This window comes from Vipera berus (assembly GCF_964194415.1).
Source record: "Vipera berus genome assembly, chromosome: Z".
In the NCBI taxonomy this organism is placed as follows: domain Eukaryota; kingdom Metazoa; phylum Chordata; class Lepidosauria; order Squamata; family Viperidae; genus Vipera; species Vipera berus.
Genome location: NC_138205.1, coordinates 4103689 through 4123217, shown reverse-complemented (window position 1 = coordinate 4123217; position 19529 = coordinate 4103689). Strand labels below are relative to the sequence as shown.

The 19529-nt window shown below is 46.2% G+C and overlaps 1 protein-coding gene across 1 annotated transcript; it reads left to right on the top strand.

Moving 5' to 3' along the window:
* The first annotated feature begins 1352 nt into the window (after positions 1 to 1352).
* On the top strand, positions 1353 to 14270 carry LOC308677944 (neuroguidin-like). Its single transcript, XM_081344668.1, has 11 exons — positions 1353 to 1405; positions 2850 to 2909; positions 3060 to 3131; positions 5165 to 5302; positions 6296 to 6380; positions 6481 to 6533; positions 9012 to 9138; positions 9254 to 9422; positions 11217 to 11373; positions 13298 to 13358; positions 14128 to 14270. The coding sequence occupies exons 1-11, from the start codon at positions 1361 to 1363 to the stop codon at positions 14145 to 14147; spliced, it is 987 nt and encodes a 328-aa protein (XP_081200794.1). The 5' UTR covers positions 1353 to 1360; the 3' UTR covers positions 14148 to 14270.
* Positions 14271 to 19529: the final 5259 nt, after the last annotated feature.

Below are 19529 nucleotides of genomic sequence, written 5' to 3'. Positions count from 1 at the left end.
CAAATTGCGGGAATCCTTCCTGACACACACAGGGAATCCCTGCTGTCCAACACATTCTCAGCTGGACTCCTATATTTACCTGCGTCTAAATTTTTATTGCAGATGATACCACTCTAATGGCAGAAAGTGAAGAGGAACTAAAGAGCCTCTTGTTGCGGGTGAAGAAGGAGAGTGCAAAACTTGGGTTGAAACTTAACATTAAGAAAACCAAAATCATGGCATCCGGCCCTCTCAATTCCTGGCAAATAAATGGGGAAGAAATGGAAGGCATCCTGGCTGAGGAATTCTGGGAGTTGAAGTCCACAAGTCATAAAAGGGCCAAGTTTCAAGACCCTGATGTAGAGTAAGGCAAGAACAGCCATCTTGAGTCCGTTCCAGCATACCCTTCTTTAACGAATGTTCGAAGTTAAATCAGCACTGAAAAAGTGACTTACGACCAGTCCTTGCTCTTATGACCGCTGCAGCGTTCCCCATGGTCATATGATCAAAATTTGGGGGCTTGGCCACTGGCATATATTTAGGCATTCTGCTGCAATCCCCACAGCAGTGTTTCTCAATCTTAGCCACTTTTAAAATGCCTGAATTTCCACTCCCAGAATTCCCCAGGCACCATTTGTGGACTTCAACTCCCAGAATTCCCCAGTCATGCTAAAGTTGCCAAAGTTGAAACAAAACCGGTTTAGAGTATATTTTTTTTCAAAAACCCTTTTCAACCTAAAGTCTCCAGATCGTTGGATTACAATGCCTATCATCCTGGCTGGTGATAATAGGAGATACAAAAGAAGCCTTTGGATGGTCTGTATGATATCTACTAATTAGAAATGGGGAAAAAACCCAGGCTCTCTATAATATAATCAATTATAAAGGACGGTGTAGTGAAAAATTTTATGAATGAAAATTGTTAAGAGGAGCTCATTGATTGGACCAAAAGTTTCGCGGATGGTTCAGGTTCAAATTCTGAAAGGCTGTTGGATCCGACGAGGCGGGGCTTCAGCAAGAACCTGTTTATAACCCTTTTAAAGTTTTGGATTGGTCAACGTTCCAAAGGGGAGGCCCCGCCTCCTCCTCTCATTGGCCACATCTATTCCGCAGGAGGTGGGCTCTTAAGTGCTATTGGCTATTTACCTTCGTCAAAGAAGCGGAGAGGTCCGCTTTTAAAACTTCCGTGTGCTCCTTTAAAAAAAAAACCTCGTTAGACTTCGGCGTGATTGGCTGAGAGGCTTCCGCGTCGCTCAACCATTGGCTAGAGGTCTGTGCCACTGAGGCGGGCGTCACCTCGGATTGGACAACTCGATTGAAGAAGGCGGGATTTCTCCCAGCAGGAACTAACGCGGCTTTTCCACACGTGGGAATCGGAGCGATGGCGGAGCGGCTGCCTCCGCCGTGTGAATTGATGGACTCGCGTGTGAGCAAGGGGCCTGGGAGGGAGGAGAGGCGCACGCACACGTGTTGAACACGGGTCGACAATGCCTTTTGTCTGAACAGATCCTCTTTGTCCTGAGTGTGTGATCAGGGCAGAACTGAGTTTATTTAATTTAATATATTTAATGCAATTAAATATATTAATGTATTTGTGCATTGTAATGTATTTGTGTTTTTGTATGTATGCGTAGGTGCGTGTCTATGAGCTGTGTGTATGTGTTATGTGTGTGTGTTCTTCCACTCTTATTTCCTCTAAGAATAATAATAATAGTAATAATAATAATAATAATAATAATAATAATAATAATAATAATAGTAGTAGTAGTAGTAGTAATAATAGTAATAATAATATAGTAATAAATGTTGGAAGGGACCCTATTGGTCATATAGTCCAATCCCTTATACCAGGGGTAGGCAACCTCGGCTCTTTTATGACTCATGGACTTCAACTTCACTAGGCGTGACCTCTCGCCTAGACTACTGTAACGCTCTCTACATGGGACTTCCCTTGAAGACTACTCGGAGGCTCCAACTGGTACAGAATGCGGCCGCGAGAGTTGTCTTGGGAGTTTCCCGGTACTCCCATGTTACACCTTTGCTCCGTGAGCTGCATTGGTTACCAGTTGTCTTCCGGGTAAGGTTCAAGGTTTTGGTTATGATCTTTAAGTCCCTACATGGCATGGGTCCGCGATACCTCGAGGACCACCTGCTGCCGGCGTCGACTCCCCTCCGCCCTGTGCGCGCCCACAGAGAGGGCCTCCTCAGGGTGCCTCCTGTCAGGGAATGCCGACTGGTGGCCCCCAGGGGGAGGGCCTTCTCTGTGGGTGCTCCGGCGTTATGGAACCAACTGCCGGTTGAGCTCCGGATGGCATCAGACCTCCGATCCTTCCGTCGCGGGTTGAAGACCCATTTATTCGAACTAGCGGGTCTGGCCTGATGGGGGTACTTGGGTTTTTTATAGGTTTGTTTTATTATTCTGGTTTTAACTTGGGCATTAATTTAATTATCTTTTAATGTCTGTACTGTTGTTTATATTTATGCCCTGTGAACCGCCCTGAGTCCCTTTGGGAGAAGGGCGGTATAAAAATCTCAATAAATCTTAAATCTCAATAAACTCCCAGAATTCCTGAGCTAGCTTGGCTGGCTCAGGAATTCTGGGAGTTGAAGTCCATGAGTCATAAAAGAGCCGAGGTTGCCTACCCCTGCCTTATACCATTTCAGGTAAATTGACGAAGGAAATTTATTGCGTTACTGATTGACATGATTAAACAGAGAGGGGGAAAAAGACCTCTATCACTGCAGGCAGAAATTGTAGATTACCTGGAGTCCATTCACCTGGAGTAATATGGAAGGTGGTAATAAGATGGAACAATTCTGGAACACAGAAATTGATTCCCCCCCACCCCTTATTTTCTTCCCGGTTTTAGGATATTGTGGAAGCTGACTTACCTGCAGCCCTAACCCTCTTCAAATCTCTCCAAGAACAGGTGAGATAAAGCTTTTAATTTTTACTGTTACCTGAATTGTTGTTCTGCCCCGTTTCCTAGCTTTTTTTTTTTTTGCAGCTGGCAGTGTTTCTTCTTTGCCTTCCTAAAATTTGATTTTTCTTCTGCCTTCCTTCCTTGGTGGGGATGTAGGTGGTTGCAGTTACCCATCATGTACAACGTTTAGTGCAGAAGGTACGAGCAGGAGAGTACCCCACCGAGAAGGTAAGCTTCTGGAAGGAATATGGAAACTACAGGTAAATATGGAAGCTACAGGTAATCCTTGGCTTACAGCCACAATTGAGCTCAAAATTTCCGTTGCTAAGCGAGACAGTTGTTAAGTGAGCTATAGCCCCATTTTACTACTTTTCTTTCCGTGGCTGTTGAGTGACACGGTTGCTGGTTCAGCGAAATTGGCTTCCCCGTGAACTTTGCTAGTCAGAAGGTTGCAAAAGGGGGATCCACATGACCCCGGGACACTGCAGCCGTCATAAATGTGAGTCAGTTGCCCAGGGTCTGAATTTTGATCACGTGACTATGTAGATGCTGCAACGGTTGTGTTAAAAAAAGGTCGTAAGTCACTTTTTTCCAGTGTTGTCGTAACTTTAAACAGTCACTAAACGTACTGTTGTCAGTCGAGGACTATCTGTAGTGCTTCTACTGTGAACTTTTAATTATCTGCAAGGTCTCCGCAGCCAATTGACATGACTAAGACCAGAGCTTATAGTAGAATGTAGGAGGAATAGAATAGAATAGAGTTGGAAGGGACCTTGGAGGTCTTCTAGTCCAGCCCCCCCGCTCAAGCAGGAGAACCTATACCGTCAACAGACAGATGAATGTCTAGTCTCTTCTTCAGCGATGGAGCGCCCACAACTTCTAGTGGCAAGCTGTTCCACTGGTTAACTGTCCTCACTGTCAGGAAGTTTCTCCTTAATTCCAGGTTGTTTCTCTCTTCCATCCGTTGTTTCTTGTCCTTCCCTCTTGTGTTTTGGTGAACAACCTGGTCCCTTCTGCCTTGTGGCAGCCCCTCAGATACTGGAATGCTGCTATCATGTCTCCCCTATTTCTTTTTTTTCTATAGACTGGCCAAACCCAAGTCCTGCAGCCATTCTTCGTATGTTTTCCCCAGGCCTTGGATCCTCTTACTTGCTCTACTCTGAACTTTTCCCAAACTCTCCATATCTTTTTTGTGAGATGGTGACCAAAATTGGCTGCAGTATTCCAGGTGTGGCCTCGCTAGGGTTTTATAAAGCAGTGAAGGATATGTGTGTATATAATGTGTGTTCTTATTTGTGGTTTTTACTTGTGTGTAGTGTGCACTGTGGGCGGCAATTTTGTTGTGAGTTATACAATGACAGTAAAGATATTCTATTCTATTCCATATTTCCTATATTCTGTTCTGTTCTTATTTCTATTCTATTCTTATTTCTATTCTATTCTTAATTCTGTTCTGTTCTATTCTATTCCATTCCATTTTCTATTCTATTCCTTATTTCTATACTATTCTATTCCATTCCATATTTTCTATTCTATTCTATTCTATTCTATTCTATTCTATTCTATTCTATTCTATTCTATTCTATTCTATTCTATTCTATTCTATTCTATTCTATTCTATTCTATTCTATTCTATTCTATTCTATTCTATTCTATTCTATTCTATTCTATTCTATTCTATTCCTTATTCTATTCTATTCTATTCCATTCCATTCCATATTTTCTATTCTACTCTACTCTACTCTATTCTATTCCTTATTTCTATTCCATTCCATATTTTCGATTCGATTCTACTCTACTGCATTCCATATTTTTGATTCTATTCTATTCTATTCTATTCTATTCTATTCTATTCTATTCTATTCTATTCTATTCTATTCTATTCTATTCTATTCTATTCTATTCTATTCTATTCTATTCCTTATTTCTATTCCATTCTATTCCATTCCATTCCATATTTTCTTTTCTTTTCTATTCTATTCTATTTCCTTGTTTCTTTTTTTTCTATTCCATTCCATTCTATTCTATTCTACATTCCATTCCATTCCATTCCATTCCATATATTCTATTCTATTCCATTCCTTATTTCTATTCTATTCCTTATTTCCATTCCATTCCATTCCATTCTCTCCCCACACTGGGTCCATTCCAGTGCCTCCTTCTGTGGTGGCATTTCATACCTGACTTCTGTTCCCAGAGTCTCCCCTCAAAGTCCCAAATCTTCCCCGTGGTTCACCAACCTCCTTTTCTCTTCTTATCAGGGCCTCAGTTTCCTGGAAGTCAAGGACCATCTCCTTCTCCTCTACCTTCAAGATCTCTCACACTTGATGTTGGAGAAGACCTCGGGACGGTCTGTGGCCAATCACCCTGCCTTACTGCGGCTGGTGGAAACGAGGACGGTATGAGCCATCCTGGACTTCTTGCAGGGAGATCTGGTCCATTAGATAGGTGGACTTCAATTCCCAGAATTCCCCAGCCAGTTCAGGAGGAGGATTCTGGGAATTTCCTGCTGGCTAGGGAATTCTGGCAGTTGAAGTCCAGATATTGGAAAGTTGTGTGATTGCAATTGGCTGGCACAGCTCTTCTCAAGGAATAAGATATTTTTCAAAAATAAAAATCTTGAATGCATGTTTGTTATTTTTTAAAAAAATATTTATATGTGCTTATATATTTGCTAGAGGTTAATCCTCCATTTTATATAGCAAACCAAGCCTTTCCAGCCTCACCACAGCCCTGCAAGGTAGGATGGCTAAGAGACTACAGGTAGTCCTCAACTTACGACCACAATCAGATCTTAAGCAGCTTCCAAAATAATTTTTATTGCTCCCTTCCTGTTTTTTCCCAAACATTGTGAGCCAATCACCCTTATTTGGACCTGCCTACCTTGCAGGGTGATCATTGTGGTGGAAAATGGGAGCGGGGAGGTGAAGCTGTGTAGGCTGCCTTGAATTCCTGAATAACAATCTAATAAATCATCAAAATAATAACATTCTGAGCTGTTAGGTGTGATTTAAGGCTAAAGCTAAAATTGGAGATGTTTTATATTGATAAGTCACTCAGAATCTCATGATGACATGAATCAGTTTCTCAAGCGTGGCTGCTTTAAGATGGGTGGACTTCAATTCCCAGAATTCCCCAGCCAATATGGCTATTAGAAACCTTAATAAATTGAAGAGGGGTGGACTTCATCTCCCAGAATTCCACAGCCAGCAAGTCTGTTAGCAACCTCGGTAATTTTAAGATGGATGGACGTCAACTCCCAGAATTCCCTACCTAACATTGCTGGCTTTGAAATTCTGGGAGTCGAAGTCCTCCCATCTTAAAGCTGCTACGGTTGAGAAAGACTGATATATTTAAATTAAATAAATATTTTTTGGGGGTGGGGGGCATAGGTGCTGGAGAAGATGCGTCCGATTGAGCAGAAATTGAAATACCAGGTAGACAAACTTGTGAAGGCAGCTGTTACTGGGGGACTGGGTAAGTCACGAGGGGTTTGGAAGGGTGTGTTGGGGGGAAAAATGGTGCAAATTGGACCCTTTTAAGTAGAGCCATCTTAAACCGGCTTCTTTCCTTTCAGATGAAAACGATCCCTTGAAATTCAAACCGAATCCGGATAACTTGATCAGTAAGGTAGGAAAAGAGAAAGACTGGAACACAGGTAGTCCTCAATTTACAGCAGTTTGTTTAGTGACCATTTGAAAAATGTGACTTAGGAGCATTTGTCACACTTAGGACTGTGGTGGCATCCCCATGATCAGGGGTAGGCAACCTTGGCTCTTTCAGGACTCGTGGACTTCAACTCCCAGAATTCTTGAGCCAGCCATGCTGGCTCAGGAATTCTGGGAGTTGAAGTCCACGAGTCCTGAAAGAGCCAAGGTTGTCTACCCCTGCCCACGATCATATCAGCAAAAACAAGACGCTTGGCAAGTGACTCATATTTACGTCCGTTGCGGGACCCTGGGGTCACGGGACCACCTTTTGCAACCTTCTGACAGGCAAAGTCGACGGGGAAGCCCGATGTACCTCATGACCGTGTTGCTCAGTTAACGGCAGTGACTCGCTTAACAACTGTGGCGGGAAAGGTCGTAAAGTGGGACAGCACCCCTTTTAGAAACGTCTCACTTTAACGACAAAACTTTGGGGGCTCGATTGGGGTCGTAAGTCGAGGACTAGCTCGAACGGCCATTTTGGGTCCAATTGCGGCTGTAAGTCGAGCAAAAATGAGTTGTGGGAGAGGGGTCCTGGACCTACGACCGCATTTGGCCCCAATATTGCCATTGTGAAGCATGGCGGTTTATTAAATGAGCTGTGCTTATTTTACGACCTTTTTTTTTTTTTGACACGGTTGGGAAGCAAATCCCTGCAGTTGTTAAACGAATCAGACGGTCATTAAGGGAATCTGGCTTTCCCCACTGACTTGGCTTGTCTGAAGCTGGCTGCGACAAATTTTACCAAGCGCCCAAATTTTATTCACGTGAGAGTGGGGACGCTTTGACAGTCATAAGTGTGAGGACCGGTCATAAAGTCCCTTTTTCAGCGCGCCAATGTGACTTCCAACAGTCACTCAACAAACGGTCGTAAACTGAGGGCTCCTTATAGCCTGGCTGGGGCTCCAGAGCAAAAATGAATTGGGGTCAAACGTCCGCAGACTGTGTGACAGCCCCCAGAGCAGTGGATGTGGGTGATGTCTAAGATTGGAGAAAGTTAATTTTTATTTTCAAATCAAATTTGCAAAATGTATTTTTGCGCTTGTTGTGACTTCCGGAGTTTTTCTCGATCTTTTGTTTCTTGTCTCCGCTTTTTCGGTCTTCGAATTCGGTAGGAAGGCTGCAGACGGTTCATTTATGGAAACGTCCGACTCTAAAAAAAAAAAACCGGCACGTTTTGAGAAAAAGGAACATTTCCGGAAGATTTAAAATAGACGGGGATATTTTGCATACATCTGGGAATGTGCGAATAGGTCCCTTCTTCTGTCTTTCTTTGATGAGGTAGAACTGCTGTTTGGAAAGAGATACTCTGGAATGGGTAGGCAACCTTGGCTCTTTTAGGACTCGTGGACTTCAACTCCCAGAATTCCTCAGCCAGCATGGCTAGCTGAGGAATTCTGGGAGTTGAAGTCCACGAGTCCTAAAAGAGCCAAGGTTGCCTACCCCTGCTCTGGAAAATAACCAGGGGCTTAATATTAATCATCTTACCTTTTGATTGAGGTTGAGCTGAAACCAGTTTTAAGCCAGCTTGGAAGATGGTTTGATCATTGCTAGGAGAAAAGGAGATGTTGGCCTAATAATGGCAGTTCGGCCCTTGTGACTTGAGAAAAAGTCATGGTGGTGCTTAGGAGAAAGTTTTCTGTCCTTCCAAAAATGTTTTTTATCTTCCTTTTATCTTTATTTATCTTCTCATGAATGTCCCGGAATCACCAGGCCAGCTGTCGTGACTAAGGCTGGACTAGAACTCACCGTCTCCTGGCTATTGGCCCAACGTCATCCAGCCGGTTTTTGTGCCTAAGGCGGGACTAGAACTCACTACCTCCTAGTGATTGGCTGAAAGTCACCCAGGTGGTTTTCATGCCTAAGGTGGGACTAGAACTCACCATCTACTGGTGATTGGCCCAAAGTCACCTAGCTGGCTTTCATGTTTAAGGTGGGACTAGAACTCACTGTCTCCTAGTGATTGGCTGAAAGTCACCCAGATGGTTTTCATGCCTAAGGTGGGACTAGAACTCACCGTCTCCTAGTGATTGACTGAAAGTCACCTAGCTGGCTTTCATGCTTAAGGCGGGACTAGAACTCACCGTCTCCTGGCGATTGGCCCAAAGTCACCTAGCTGGCTTTCATGCTTAAGGCGGGACTAGAACTCACTGTCTCCTGGTGATTGGCCCAAAGTGAGGGAGTTGAAATCCACAAATGCTGGCTGCGATCTACCCACTGGCTGGGGAATTCTGGGAATTGAGGTCCCCACCTCATGAAATTACCCAGACTTAAGAAACATTGCTCTACTCCTAAATTCAACCAATCCCTTGCAATTAGAATTAACAGAGTTGGAAGGGACCTTGTAGGTCATCTAGTCCAACCCCCCCCCCCCCGCCCGATTTTCTTGTCCCGTTCCCAGCTCAGTGACTCGGAAGACGGAGAAGAGGAAGAGGATGTCGGGGGTGCCGCCAAGACTCCTGGGAAAGATGTCTCCAAAGGAGGCATCCGGAAATACGTCCCACCTCGCCTGGTCCCCGTGCATTACAGTAAGAAGGCAACCTGGTTTGAGCAAAGGGAAGGGCAGAGTTTGGCGTCGCGGCGTAAGGAAGAACAAACCGGGTTGCCATATCCGGCACAAACGTCTCTGTCTGTCTCTCGCAGATGAAACCGAGATGGAGAGAGAGAAGAAGATGGCCGAACAAGCCAAAAAGCGAGCGCTTAGTAGCTCCATCATCCGGGAGCTGAAGGAGCAGTATTCCGACGCTCCGGAAGAGATCCGGGAAGGGCATCACGCCCACACGGCCCGGCAGAACCGGGAGGATGAGCACCGGTTAGTGAGGAAGGAGGGAAGGGTCAGACCTTCCTTCCTTCCTTCCTTCCTTCCTTCCTTCCTTTCTTCCTTTCTCTTCCTCTTCCTTCTTTTTCCTTCCTTCCTTTCTCTTTCCCTTCCTTCCTTCCTTCCTTCCTTCCTTTCTCTTCCTCTTCCTTCTTTTTCCTTCCTTTCTCTTTCCCTTCCTTCCTTCCTTCCTTCCTTCCTTCCTTCCTTCCTTCCTTCCTTCCTCTTTCCTTCCTTCCTTCTTTTTTTGTTTCTTTCCTTCCTTCTTTCTCCTTCCTTCCTTTCTCTTTCTTTCTTTCTCTCCCTTCCTTCTTTCTTTTTTTCCTTCCTTCCTTTCTTCTTTCCTTCGTTCTCTTTCTTTCTTTCCTTTTTTATTTATTTTTATTTACTTTACGTATTCATTTATTTATTGGATCCGGCCTGTGTCATTTTTTTTTTACAAATAATTCCAGACAAAAATACACTTTCATCCTCCCAGCTTCCTCACAATAACAACCCTGTGAGGTGGGCTGGATTGAAGAGAGAGAGAGCAATTGACCCAGTCAGCTTTCCATGCCGCAAGCGGGACTAGAACTCACCGTCTCCTGGTGATTGGGCCAAAATCACCCAGCTGGCTTTTGTGCTAAGGTGGGACTAGAACTCACCGTCTCCTGGTGATTGGCTCAAAGTCACCCAGCTGGCTTTCATGCCTAAGGCCGGACTAGAACTCGCCGCCTCCTGGTGATTGGCTCAAAGTCACCCAGCTGGCTTTCATGCCTAAGGCCGGACTAGAACTCACCGTCTCCTGGTGATTGGCTCAAAGTCACCCAGCTGGCTTTCATGCCTAAGGCCGGACTAGAACTCGCCGCCTCCTGGTGATTTACCCAAGGTTACCAGCCAGCTTTAATGCCCAAGATGGAACTAGAATTCTTTTGTCTCCTGGTGATTGGCTTAAAGTCATTCAGCCGACTTTCATGGCTAAGGCTGGATTAGAACTCACCGTCTCCTGCTTTCTAGCCCCGTGCCTTCACCACTAGACCCAACTGGCTTCCAGGAGGGTTGGTGCGCCAAACTTCCTTAACTTAAAATACTCTACAGTGCATCTCCAGGCGTGCAATGAAAACATCCAGTGTTAAAGTTTCCAAAATATATTTGGACTTGAGAGAAGGAATGGGGGGATCTCAATTTTTCTGGCAAGATTGGAAAAATAAAATAGAATAGAATAGAAATAAAGAATAGAGTAGACTAGAGTAGAATAGAATAGAATAGAATAGAATAGAATAGAATAGAATAGAATAGAATAGAATAGAATAGAATAGAATAGAATAGAATAGAATAGAATAGAATAGAATAATAGAATAAGGAATAGAATAGAATAAGGAATAGAATAGAATAAGGAATAGAATAGAATAGAATAAGGAATAGAATAGAATAGAATAGAATAAGGAATAGAATAGAATAGAATAAGGAATAGAATAGAATAGAATAGAATAGAATAGAATAGAATAGAATAGAATAGAATAGAATAGAATAGAATAGAATAGCAGTTGGAAGGGATCTGGTAGGTCATCTACTCCAACCCCTCTCCCCCCCCAATTAGAAGGTGTATGGGGTGGGGGCCCAGGCTCTGATAAGGGAGAGCACGGTGGAAGGACCCAAAGGAGAGGCCTCACCAGACCTTGAAGCAGGAGCCTCAGTTGTACAGGGTGGAGCCTCCAGAGGCAGACACAACCTACCTTGGCACACCATCCGCCAGGCTGCCGCCTTTCACCTCTGCTTTCCAAACGTCTCCCCATCTTCTTGTGGCAGGACCAACTACGAGGAGAGCATGATGGTCCGTCTCAACGTGAGCCGGAAGGAGAAAGCCCGTCGTAGACGAGGGGGGGTCCTCGGCTCCCAACTCAGCTCCCTCACCCACTTCCGGGACATCAGCGCCCTGACGGGGGCCACCCCAGCTCTGGGAGAAGTGAGTTTACAGGGTCTGCCTTATCGTTGAGACGGGAAGGGGTTGGCGGGGGCTGGCGACCGGCAGGAAATAGGAAAGGTAGCTCGACGCGAGTGAGCCACGTCTTGCAGGGATGAGGGGAAGGGGGCCCATTTTTGTGAAACATTATGGGATGCATAAATCCTGTGCACCGGAGGCTCCTTGGGGGCCTGGTCTCCTCTTGGTTATTGGAGAAATTTAGTTTTTTTAAAATTATACTCGCTCAAGGGGGTGGACGTATCCGGCAAACCTTTCTCCTCCTCTTTCCCCCACAACCCTGCGAGGTGGGTTGGGCTGACAGGAAGGGGCTGGCCCAAAGTCACGCAGCTGGCTTTCATGCCTAAGGAGGGACTAGAACTCACCGTCTCCTGGTGATTGGGCCAAAACCACCCAGCTGGCTTTTGGACTCAGACAGGACTAGAGTTCCCTGTCTCCTGGTGATTGGGCTAGAGTCGTCCAGCTGGCTTTCATTCCTAAGGCGGGTCTAGAACTCCTGGTGACTGGCTCAAAGTCACTTAGTTAGCTTTATTGCCTGAGTCAGGACTAGAACTCACTGTCTCCTGGTGATTGGGCCAAAATCACCCAGCTGGCTTTTGGGCTAAGGTGGGGCTAGAACTCACCATCTTCTGATGATTGGCTCAAAGTCACCCAGCCGGCTTTCATTTTTAAGGCGGGACTATAACTCCCTGTCTCCTGGTGACTGGCTCACAGTCAGTTAGCTGGCTTTGGTGCCTAAGATGGAACTAGAACTCGCTGTCTCCAGGTTAATGGGCCCAGAGTCACTCAACTAGCTTTTATGCCTAAAGCGGGACTAGAACTCACTGTCTCCTGGTGATTTGCCCAAAGTCACCCAGCTGGCTTTCATGTGTAAGGTGGGACTAGAACTCACCGTCTCCTGGTGATTTGCCCAAAGTCACCCAGCTGGTTTTCATATGTAAGGTGGGACTAGAACTCACCGTCTCCTGGTGATTGGCCTAAAGTCACCCAGCTGGCTTTCATGTGTAAGGTGGGACTAGAACTCACCGTCTCCTGGTGATTGGCCTAAAGTCACCCAGTTGGCTTTGGTGCCCAAGATGGGACTAGACCTCACTGTCTCCTGGTGATTGGCCCAAAGTCACCTAGCCACCTTTCATGCTAAGGCAGGACTTGAACTTGTAATCTCCTGCTTTCTATCCTTAGGTCCTTGGAGTAGCTGATCTTCCTACTTACCATGGTTTGCAAACTGGGAGTGGATCCCCTTAGCCATGGAGGGGATCATCAGAACTTTTCTTGTCTGTGGCTTCTGGGGTGGTGTTTTTCAACCTCAGCAACTTTAAGATGAGCAATGTTAGCTGAGGAATTCTGGGAGTTGAAGTCCACCATCTTAAAATTAGTAAGGTTGCTAAGAGCCATATTGGCTGGGGTATTCTGGGAGTTGAAGTCCACCCATCTTAAAAATTGTAATGGTTGTTAACTCCCATGCTGGTTATGGAATTCTGGGAGTTGAAGTCCACCCATTTTAAAAATTACAATGGTTGCTAACTCCCATGCTGGCTGGGGAATTCTGGGAGTTGGAAGTCCACCTATCATCAATTTATTAAGGTTGCTAACAGCCATATTGGCTGGGGTATTCTGGGAGTTGAAGTCCACCCATCTTCAATTTACTAAGGCTCCTAACAGCCGTATTGGCTGGGGAATTGTGGGAGTGACTCACTAAACGGTTGTAAAATGGAATCGGGTCCCGTGGTGATCTGCTGAACAATTGCAATGATTTACGACCAAAATTCCAGGCTCTGTTGCCGTCCTTAATTGAGGACTATCTCCTGAAGTGCGGAATTCCCTTCTCCATCCTTAGATTCCCCTCTGCGTTCTGATCTTCTCTTTCCTCTGATCTCCATTTTTTCTTCTCTCGCTTCCTCCTTTACAGGACTTGAATCCGCCCAAAAAGAGAAGGAAGAAGATCAGCACGAAACGGGGCAAGAAAAAAGGTAAGTGCTGAATTCAAAGTGGGCGATCTCTTTCTACCCCCCCCCTCCTCCTCCTACCCCTTCAAATCAGAAAATTAGGAAGTTTAGCAAACTTCCTGCCTGCCACCCCAAATTCCGGCTGACTCCGGTGGCGGTTTAGGAAGCGAAGGGCAAAACCTCAGTTCAAATTCTTCCCTTGTGAAAAGATTAAAATCTGGACTTGTGCAAAGCAAGGAAGCCCCAAAAATCGAAAGTCCCAAATAGTTACTAGGCTATTTTTTTCCCCCTCTAAATTTGCTGTAAAGCACAGGTAAAGTCCTCGACTTACGGCAATTTGTTTAGTGATCGTTTGAAGTTACAACGGAACTGGGAAAAAAAAGGGATTTAGGATCATTTTTCACACAAGCGTTGCAGCATCTCCGTGGTCACGTGATCAAAATTCAGACACTTGGCGACTGGTTCAAATTTATGATGGTCACATATGACGGTCCCGGGGTGTGTGACCAAGGCAATGGGGAGAAGCCAGATTCCCTTAACCAACCGGGTTAACTACTGTAGTTATTTATTTAACACCTTGTGACAAGAAAGGTGGTCAAATGGGGCAGATCTCTCTTAGCTAAAGTCTCGCTTAGCGACAGAAATTTTCGGCTCCATTGTGGTCCTTACTGAGGTCTAGCCTCTTGATAGAAAGCCAACCTCTTCCTACCCGAAGCTACATTTTTTTTCTGCACTAAATTCATTCCCTTCCTTCCTTTCTTTCTTCCTTTCTTTTCCCTCCCTCACCCTCCAGGTTTCCGCAAGAGACGATAAACCTCCCTAATTGGGATCGAGGTCTGCAGATCCCCAATAGCTGGGAACGACACCTCGATTTATCCTGTAACAATTAACAGTTATTCATTATTAATAATAAAGCTGAAGGGCCATCTTTTCCTCTTTAAACTCTGGTTTGCTTTTTTTTTTTTAACTTTCCTGTGACGTCAGCTGGAGGGGGGGTGAGAAAAAAAATATCAAAGCATTCAAAGTTTAACATAGTTAATTAAACCGGTTCCCGACGGGCGATCAGGGTTTGTCCCTTTCTCAATTTTTCTTCACCGTTTCTGCAATTCACCCCCCCATCTCAGGTTGCTTTCTGAAAGCATAGCACAGGGGTCTTGAAACTTGGGCCTTTGATGGCTTGTGGACGTCAACTCCCAGAATTCCTCAGCCTGCTTGCCTGGCTGAGGAATTCTGGGAGTTGAAGTCCACAAGTCATTGAAGGCCCCTGCTTGTAGGCCTCAACTGCCAGAATTCGTCAGCTAGGCACGCTGGCTGAGGAATTCTGGGAGTTGAAGTCCACAAGTCATAAAAGGCCCAAGTTTGAAGGCCCCTGCTTGTAGGCCTCAACTGCCAGAATTCGTCAGCTAGGCACGCTGGCTGAGGAATTCTGGGAGTTGAAGTCCACAAGTCATCAAAGGCCCAAGTTTGAAGGCCCCTGCTTGTAGGCCTCAACTGCCAGAATTCCTCAGCTAGGCACGCTGGCTGAGGAATTCTGGGAGTTGAAGTCCACAAGTCATCAAAGGGCCAAGTTTGAAGACCCCTGCTTGTAGGCCTCAACTGCCAGAATTCCTCAGCTAGGCACGCTGGCTGAGGAATTCTGGGAGTTGAAGTCCACAAGTCATCAAAGGCCCAAGATTGAAGGCCCCTGCTTGTAGACTTCAACTGCCAGAATTCCTCAGCCAGGCACGCTGGCTGAGGAATTCTGGGAGTTGAAGTCCACAAGTCATAAAAGGCCCAAGTTTGAAGGCCCCTGCTTGTAGGCCTCAACTGCCAGAATTCCTCAGCTAGGCACGCTGGCTGAGGAATTCTGGGAGTTGAAGTCCACAAGTCATAAAAGGCCCAAGTTTGAAGGCCCCTGCTTGTAGGCCTCAACTGCCAGAATTCCTCAGCTAGGCATGCTGGCTGAGGAATTCTGGGAGTTGAAGTCCACAAGTCATCAAAGGCCCAAGTTTGAAGGCCCCTGCTTGTAGGCCTCAACTGCCAGAATTCCTCAGCTAGGCACGCTGGCTGAGGAATTCTGGGAGTTGAAGTCCACAAGTCATCAAAGGGCCAAGTTTGAAGACCCCTGGGATAGCATGTTTTGGGCATACAGGTAATCCTCGACTTAATGGCCTGTTGCTTAGCGACTGTTCAAAGTTCTGACCAATCTATCTTTCAAGTACAGACAGTCCTCGGGTTACCACAGTTCATTTAGTGACCGTTCAAGCTTATAACGGCACTGACCAAAGTGGCTTATGACCATTTTTCACACTTAACGACCGTTGCAGCGTTCCCCACGGTCACGTGATCAAAATTCAGACGCCTGGCAACTGACTCATATTTATGACGGTTGCAGTTTCCCTGTGATCCCCTTTTTGCGACCTTCTGACAAGTAAAAGTCAACGGGGAAGCCAGATTCACTCAACAACCGTGTTACTAAGTTAACAGCTGCCATGATTCACTTAACAACTGTGGCGAGAAAGGTCGTAAAGTGGGGCAAAATTCACTTAACGTCTCGTTTGGCCACAAAAAAGGTGGGCTCCGTTGTGGTCGTTAAGTCGAGGACGACCTGTACGTACACCCTGGATTTGAATGTCCAATGCCATCCCGCCCAACGGTCACTTGACCAAACTTTGGGCACTCAAAAATCCGGCTACATTTATCACTTGTTTACCTCATTCCCACAGTGACGTGACCTCATTTTAAGACCGTTTTTCTGGGGGGGAAAAACGGCTTTCGCTTCCGATTTCGGCAAAACCCTTGTTTTGCTTAACAACCCTGACCTTCGCTTGATGACTGCCCCCCCTTCCCCAAATTGGGTGTTCAAATGGGTCAGTCACAGAACCAACTTGCTTTGCCACCGTCCTGACTGATGGCCATGATGGGTAGGCTCCCTTACGGTCGTGACTTGAGGACTTACCCTTTGCGGGGGAAACGCAAAACATGTGCTTCGAGCTGTTTTTCTTTCTTTCTTTCTTTCTTTCTTTCTTTCTTTCTTTCTTTCTTTCTTTCTTTCTTTCTTTCTTCTTTCTTTCTCTTCCCTCTTTCCTCCCTTCCTTCCTTGCTTCCTTCCCCCATTCCCTTCCTTTTCTTTTTACCTTCCTTTTCTCCCTATTCCCTTCTTTCCCTCCTTCCTTCCTCTCTATTCCCTTTCCTTTCTTCCTTTTTCCTTCCTTTCTTCTTTCCTTCCTCCCTTCCCCTTCTCCCTATTCCTTTCCTTCTTTTCCTCCTTCGTTTCTTCCCTTTTTTCCTTTCTTCTTCCTCCCTGCCTCCCTCTCTTTCTCCATCCCTCCCTCTTTCCTTCCTTCCTTGCTTCCTCCCCATTCCCTTCCTTTTACCTTCCTTCCTTTCCTCTCTTCCTTCTTTCCCTCGCTCCTTCCTTCCTTCCTTCCCTTCCTATTCCCTTCCTTCTCTCCTTCCTTCCTTCCTTCCTTCCTTCCTTCCTTCCTTTCCTATTCCCTTCCTTCTTTCCCTCGCTCCTTCCTTCCTTCCTTCCTTCCTTTCCTATTCCCTTCTTTCCCTCGCTCCTTCCTTCCTTCCTTCCTTCCCTCCCTTCTTTCCCTCGCTCCTTCCTTCCTTCCCTTCCTATTCCCTTCTTTCCCTTCCTATTCCCTTCCTTCCTTCCTTCCTTCCTTCCCTCTCTTCCTTCCTTCGTTCCTTTCCTATTCCCTTCCTTTCCCTCGCTCCTTCCTTCCTTCCTTTTTTCCCTCCCTCCCTCCCTCCCTTCCTTCCTTCCTTCCTTTCCTATTCCCTTCCTTTTTTCCCTCTCTTCCTTCCTTCCTTCCTTCCTTTTTTCCCTCTCTTCCTTCCTTCCTTCCTTTCCTATTCCCTTCCTTTTTTCCCTCTCTTCCTTCCTTCCTTCCTTCCTTCCTTCCTTCCTTTCCTATTCCCTTCTTTCCTTCCTTCCTTTCCTATTCCCTTCCTTCTTTCCCTCGCTCCTTCCTTCCTTTTTTCCCTCCCTCCCTTCCTTCCTTCCTTCCTTCCTTCCTTCCTTTCCTATTCCCTTCCTTCTTTCCCTCGCTCCTTCCTTCCTTCCTTCCTTCCTTCCTTCCTTCCTTTCCTATTCCCTTCCTTCTTTCCCTCGCTCCTTCCTTCCTTCCTTCCTTCCTTCCTTCCTTCCCTCCCTTCCTTCTTTCCCTCGCTCCTTCCTTCCTTCCTTCCTTCCCTTCCTATTCCCTTCCTTCCTTCCTTCCTTCCTTCCCTCTCTTCCTTCCTTCGTTCCTTTCCTATTCCCTTCCTTCTTTCCCTCGCTCCTTCCTTCCTTCCTTTTTTCCCTCCCTCCCTCCCTCCCTTCCTTCCTTCCTTCCTTTCCTATTCCCTTCCTTTTTTCCCTCTCTTCCTTCCTTCCTTCCTTCCTTTTTTCCCTCTCTTCCTTCCTTCCTTCCTTCCTTTCCTATTCCCTTCCTTTTTTCCCTCCCTTCCTTCCTTCCTTCCTTCCTTCCTTCCTTCCTTTCCTATTCCCTTCTTTCCTTCCCTCCTTTCCTATTCCCTTCCTTTTTTCCCTCCCTTCCTTCCTTCCTTCCTTCCTTCCTTCCTTCCTTCCTTTCCTATTCCCTTCCTTCTTTCCCTCGCTCCTTCCTTCCTTCCCTCCCTTCCTTCTTTCCCTCGCTCCTTCCTTCCTTCCTTCCTTCCCTTCCTATTCCCTTCTTTCCCTTCCTATTCCCTTCCTTCCTTCCTTCCTTCCTTCCCTCTCTTCCTTCCTTCGTTCCTTTCCTATTCCCTTCCTTCTTTCCCTCGCTCCTTCCTTCCTTCCTTTTTTCCCTCCCTCCCTCCCTCCCTTCCTTCCTTCCTTCCTTTCCTATTCCCTTCCTTTTTTCCCTCTCTTCCTTCCTTCCTTCCTTCCTTTTTTCCCTCTCTTCCTTCCTTCCTTCCTTCCTTCCTTTCCTATTCCCTTCCTTTTTTCCCTCCCTTCCTTCCTTCCCTCCCTCCCTCCCTCCCTCCCTCCTTTTCTTTCTTTCCTTTTCCTTCCCTCCTTCCTTCCCTCTCCTTCCTTCCTTTCTTCCTTTTCTTCCTTCTATCCTATTCCTTCCTTCTTCCCCCCTTCCTTCTCTCCCTTTCCTTCTTTTCCTTCCCCCTCCCTCCTTTTCCTTCCTTCCTTCCTTCCTTCCTTCCTTCCTTCCTTCCTTCCTTCCTTCCTTCCTTCCTTTCCTATTCCCTTCCTTCTTTCCCTCGCTCCTTCCTTCCTTCCTTCCTTCCTTCCTTCCTTTTTTTTGCGATTGACCTCCTTAATGTGGGAATCCCTACGTTTCCGTCTCTTTCTCTCTCCCGCCCCCCCACCCCCCTCGTCTGCCTTTAAAGTGACTGGCAAAATCAATGGCATTGATCCAAGCTCAGGCTGAGGGGAGGCCGCGACGGAGCTCGGAAGGGAATCCTCGCCTGTTTTAAACTCTGATCGGGCTAAGTGGAATCCGATAAACACGAGGAGGGAATCGATGGCTTAACACGCTCGAGGAATCGGGGAAGGGGGGGAGCAGCGGGCAAAAGGGGAAAAAAACAAAACCACGAAGATAGAAATGGAGAAAGAGCACCAGATTGCAGGGAGTTGTTGGGGTTTTTTGTTTTTTTTAATTTTGGGGGGCGTTGTCTGGATGGGGTGAAAAAGTGCCCCCAACAGGGCTTCTCCACTCTTCCTACCCACCCACCCCCCCGGCCAGATGGTTTAGTTTAATGTTATTTATTTGGGTCCCGTGTTTAATTATTTTTATAAATAAAGGCGGTGAACATATCCAACGCACCTTCCTCCTCTGCGTTTTCTCGAGAACAACAACCCTGTGAGGTGGGTGGGTCTGAGGGAGAGGGCGTGGCCCCAAAACACCCTGCCAGCTTTTGTGCCTAAGGTGGGACTAGAATTTCCAGTCTCCCGGTCATTGGCCCAAAGTCACCTAGCCGGCTTTCAGGCCTAAGGTGGGACTAGAACTCACCATCACCTAGTGATTATTCCAAATTCATCCAGCCAGCTTTTGGGCCTAAAGTGGAACTAGAACTCATAATTTCCTTAATGAGGAAAGCCAGCTGGGTGACTTTGGCCCAATCACCAGGAGACGGTGAGTTCTAGTCCCGCGTTAGGCATGAACACCAAGTGGGTGGCTTTGGGCCAATCACCAGGAGACAGTGAGTTCTAGTCCTGCCTTAAGACATGAAAGCCGGCTGGGTGACTGAGCCAATCACCAGGAGACG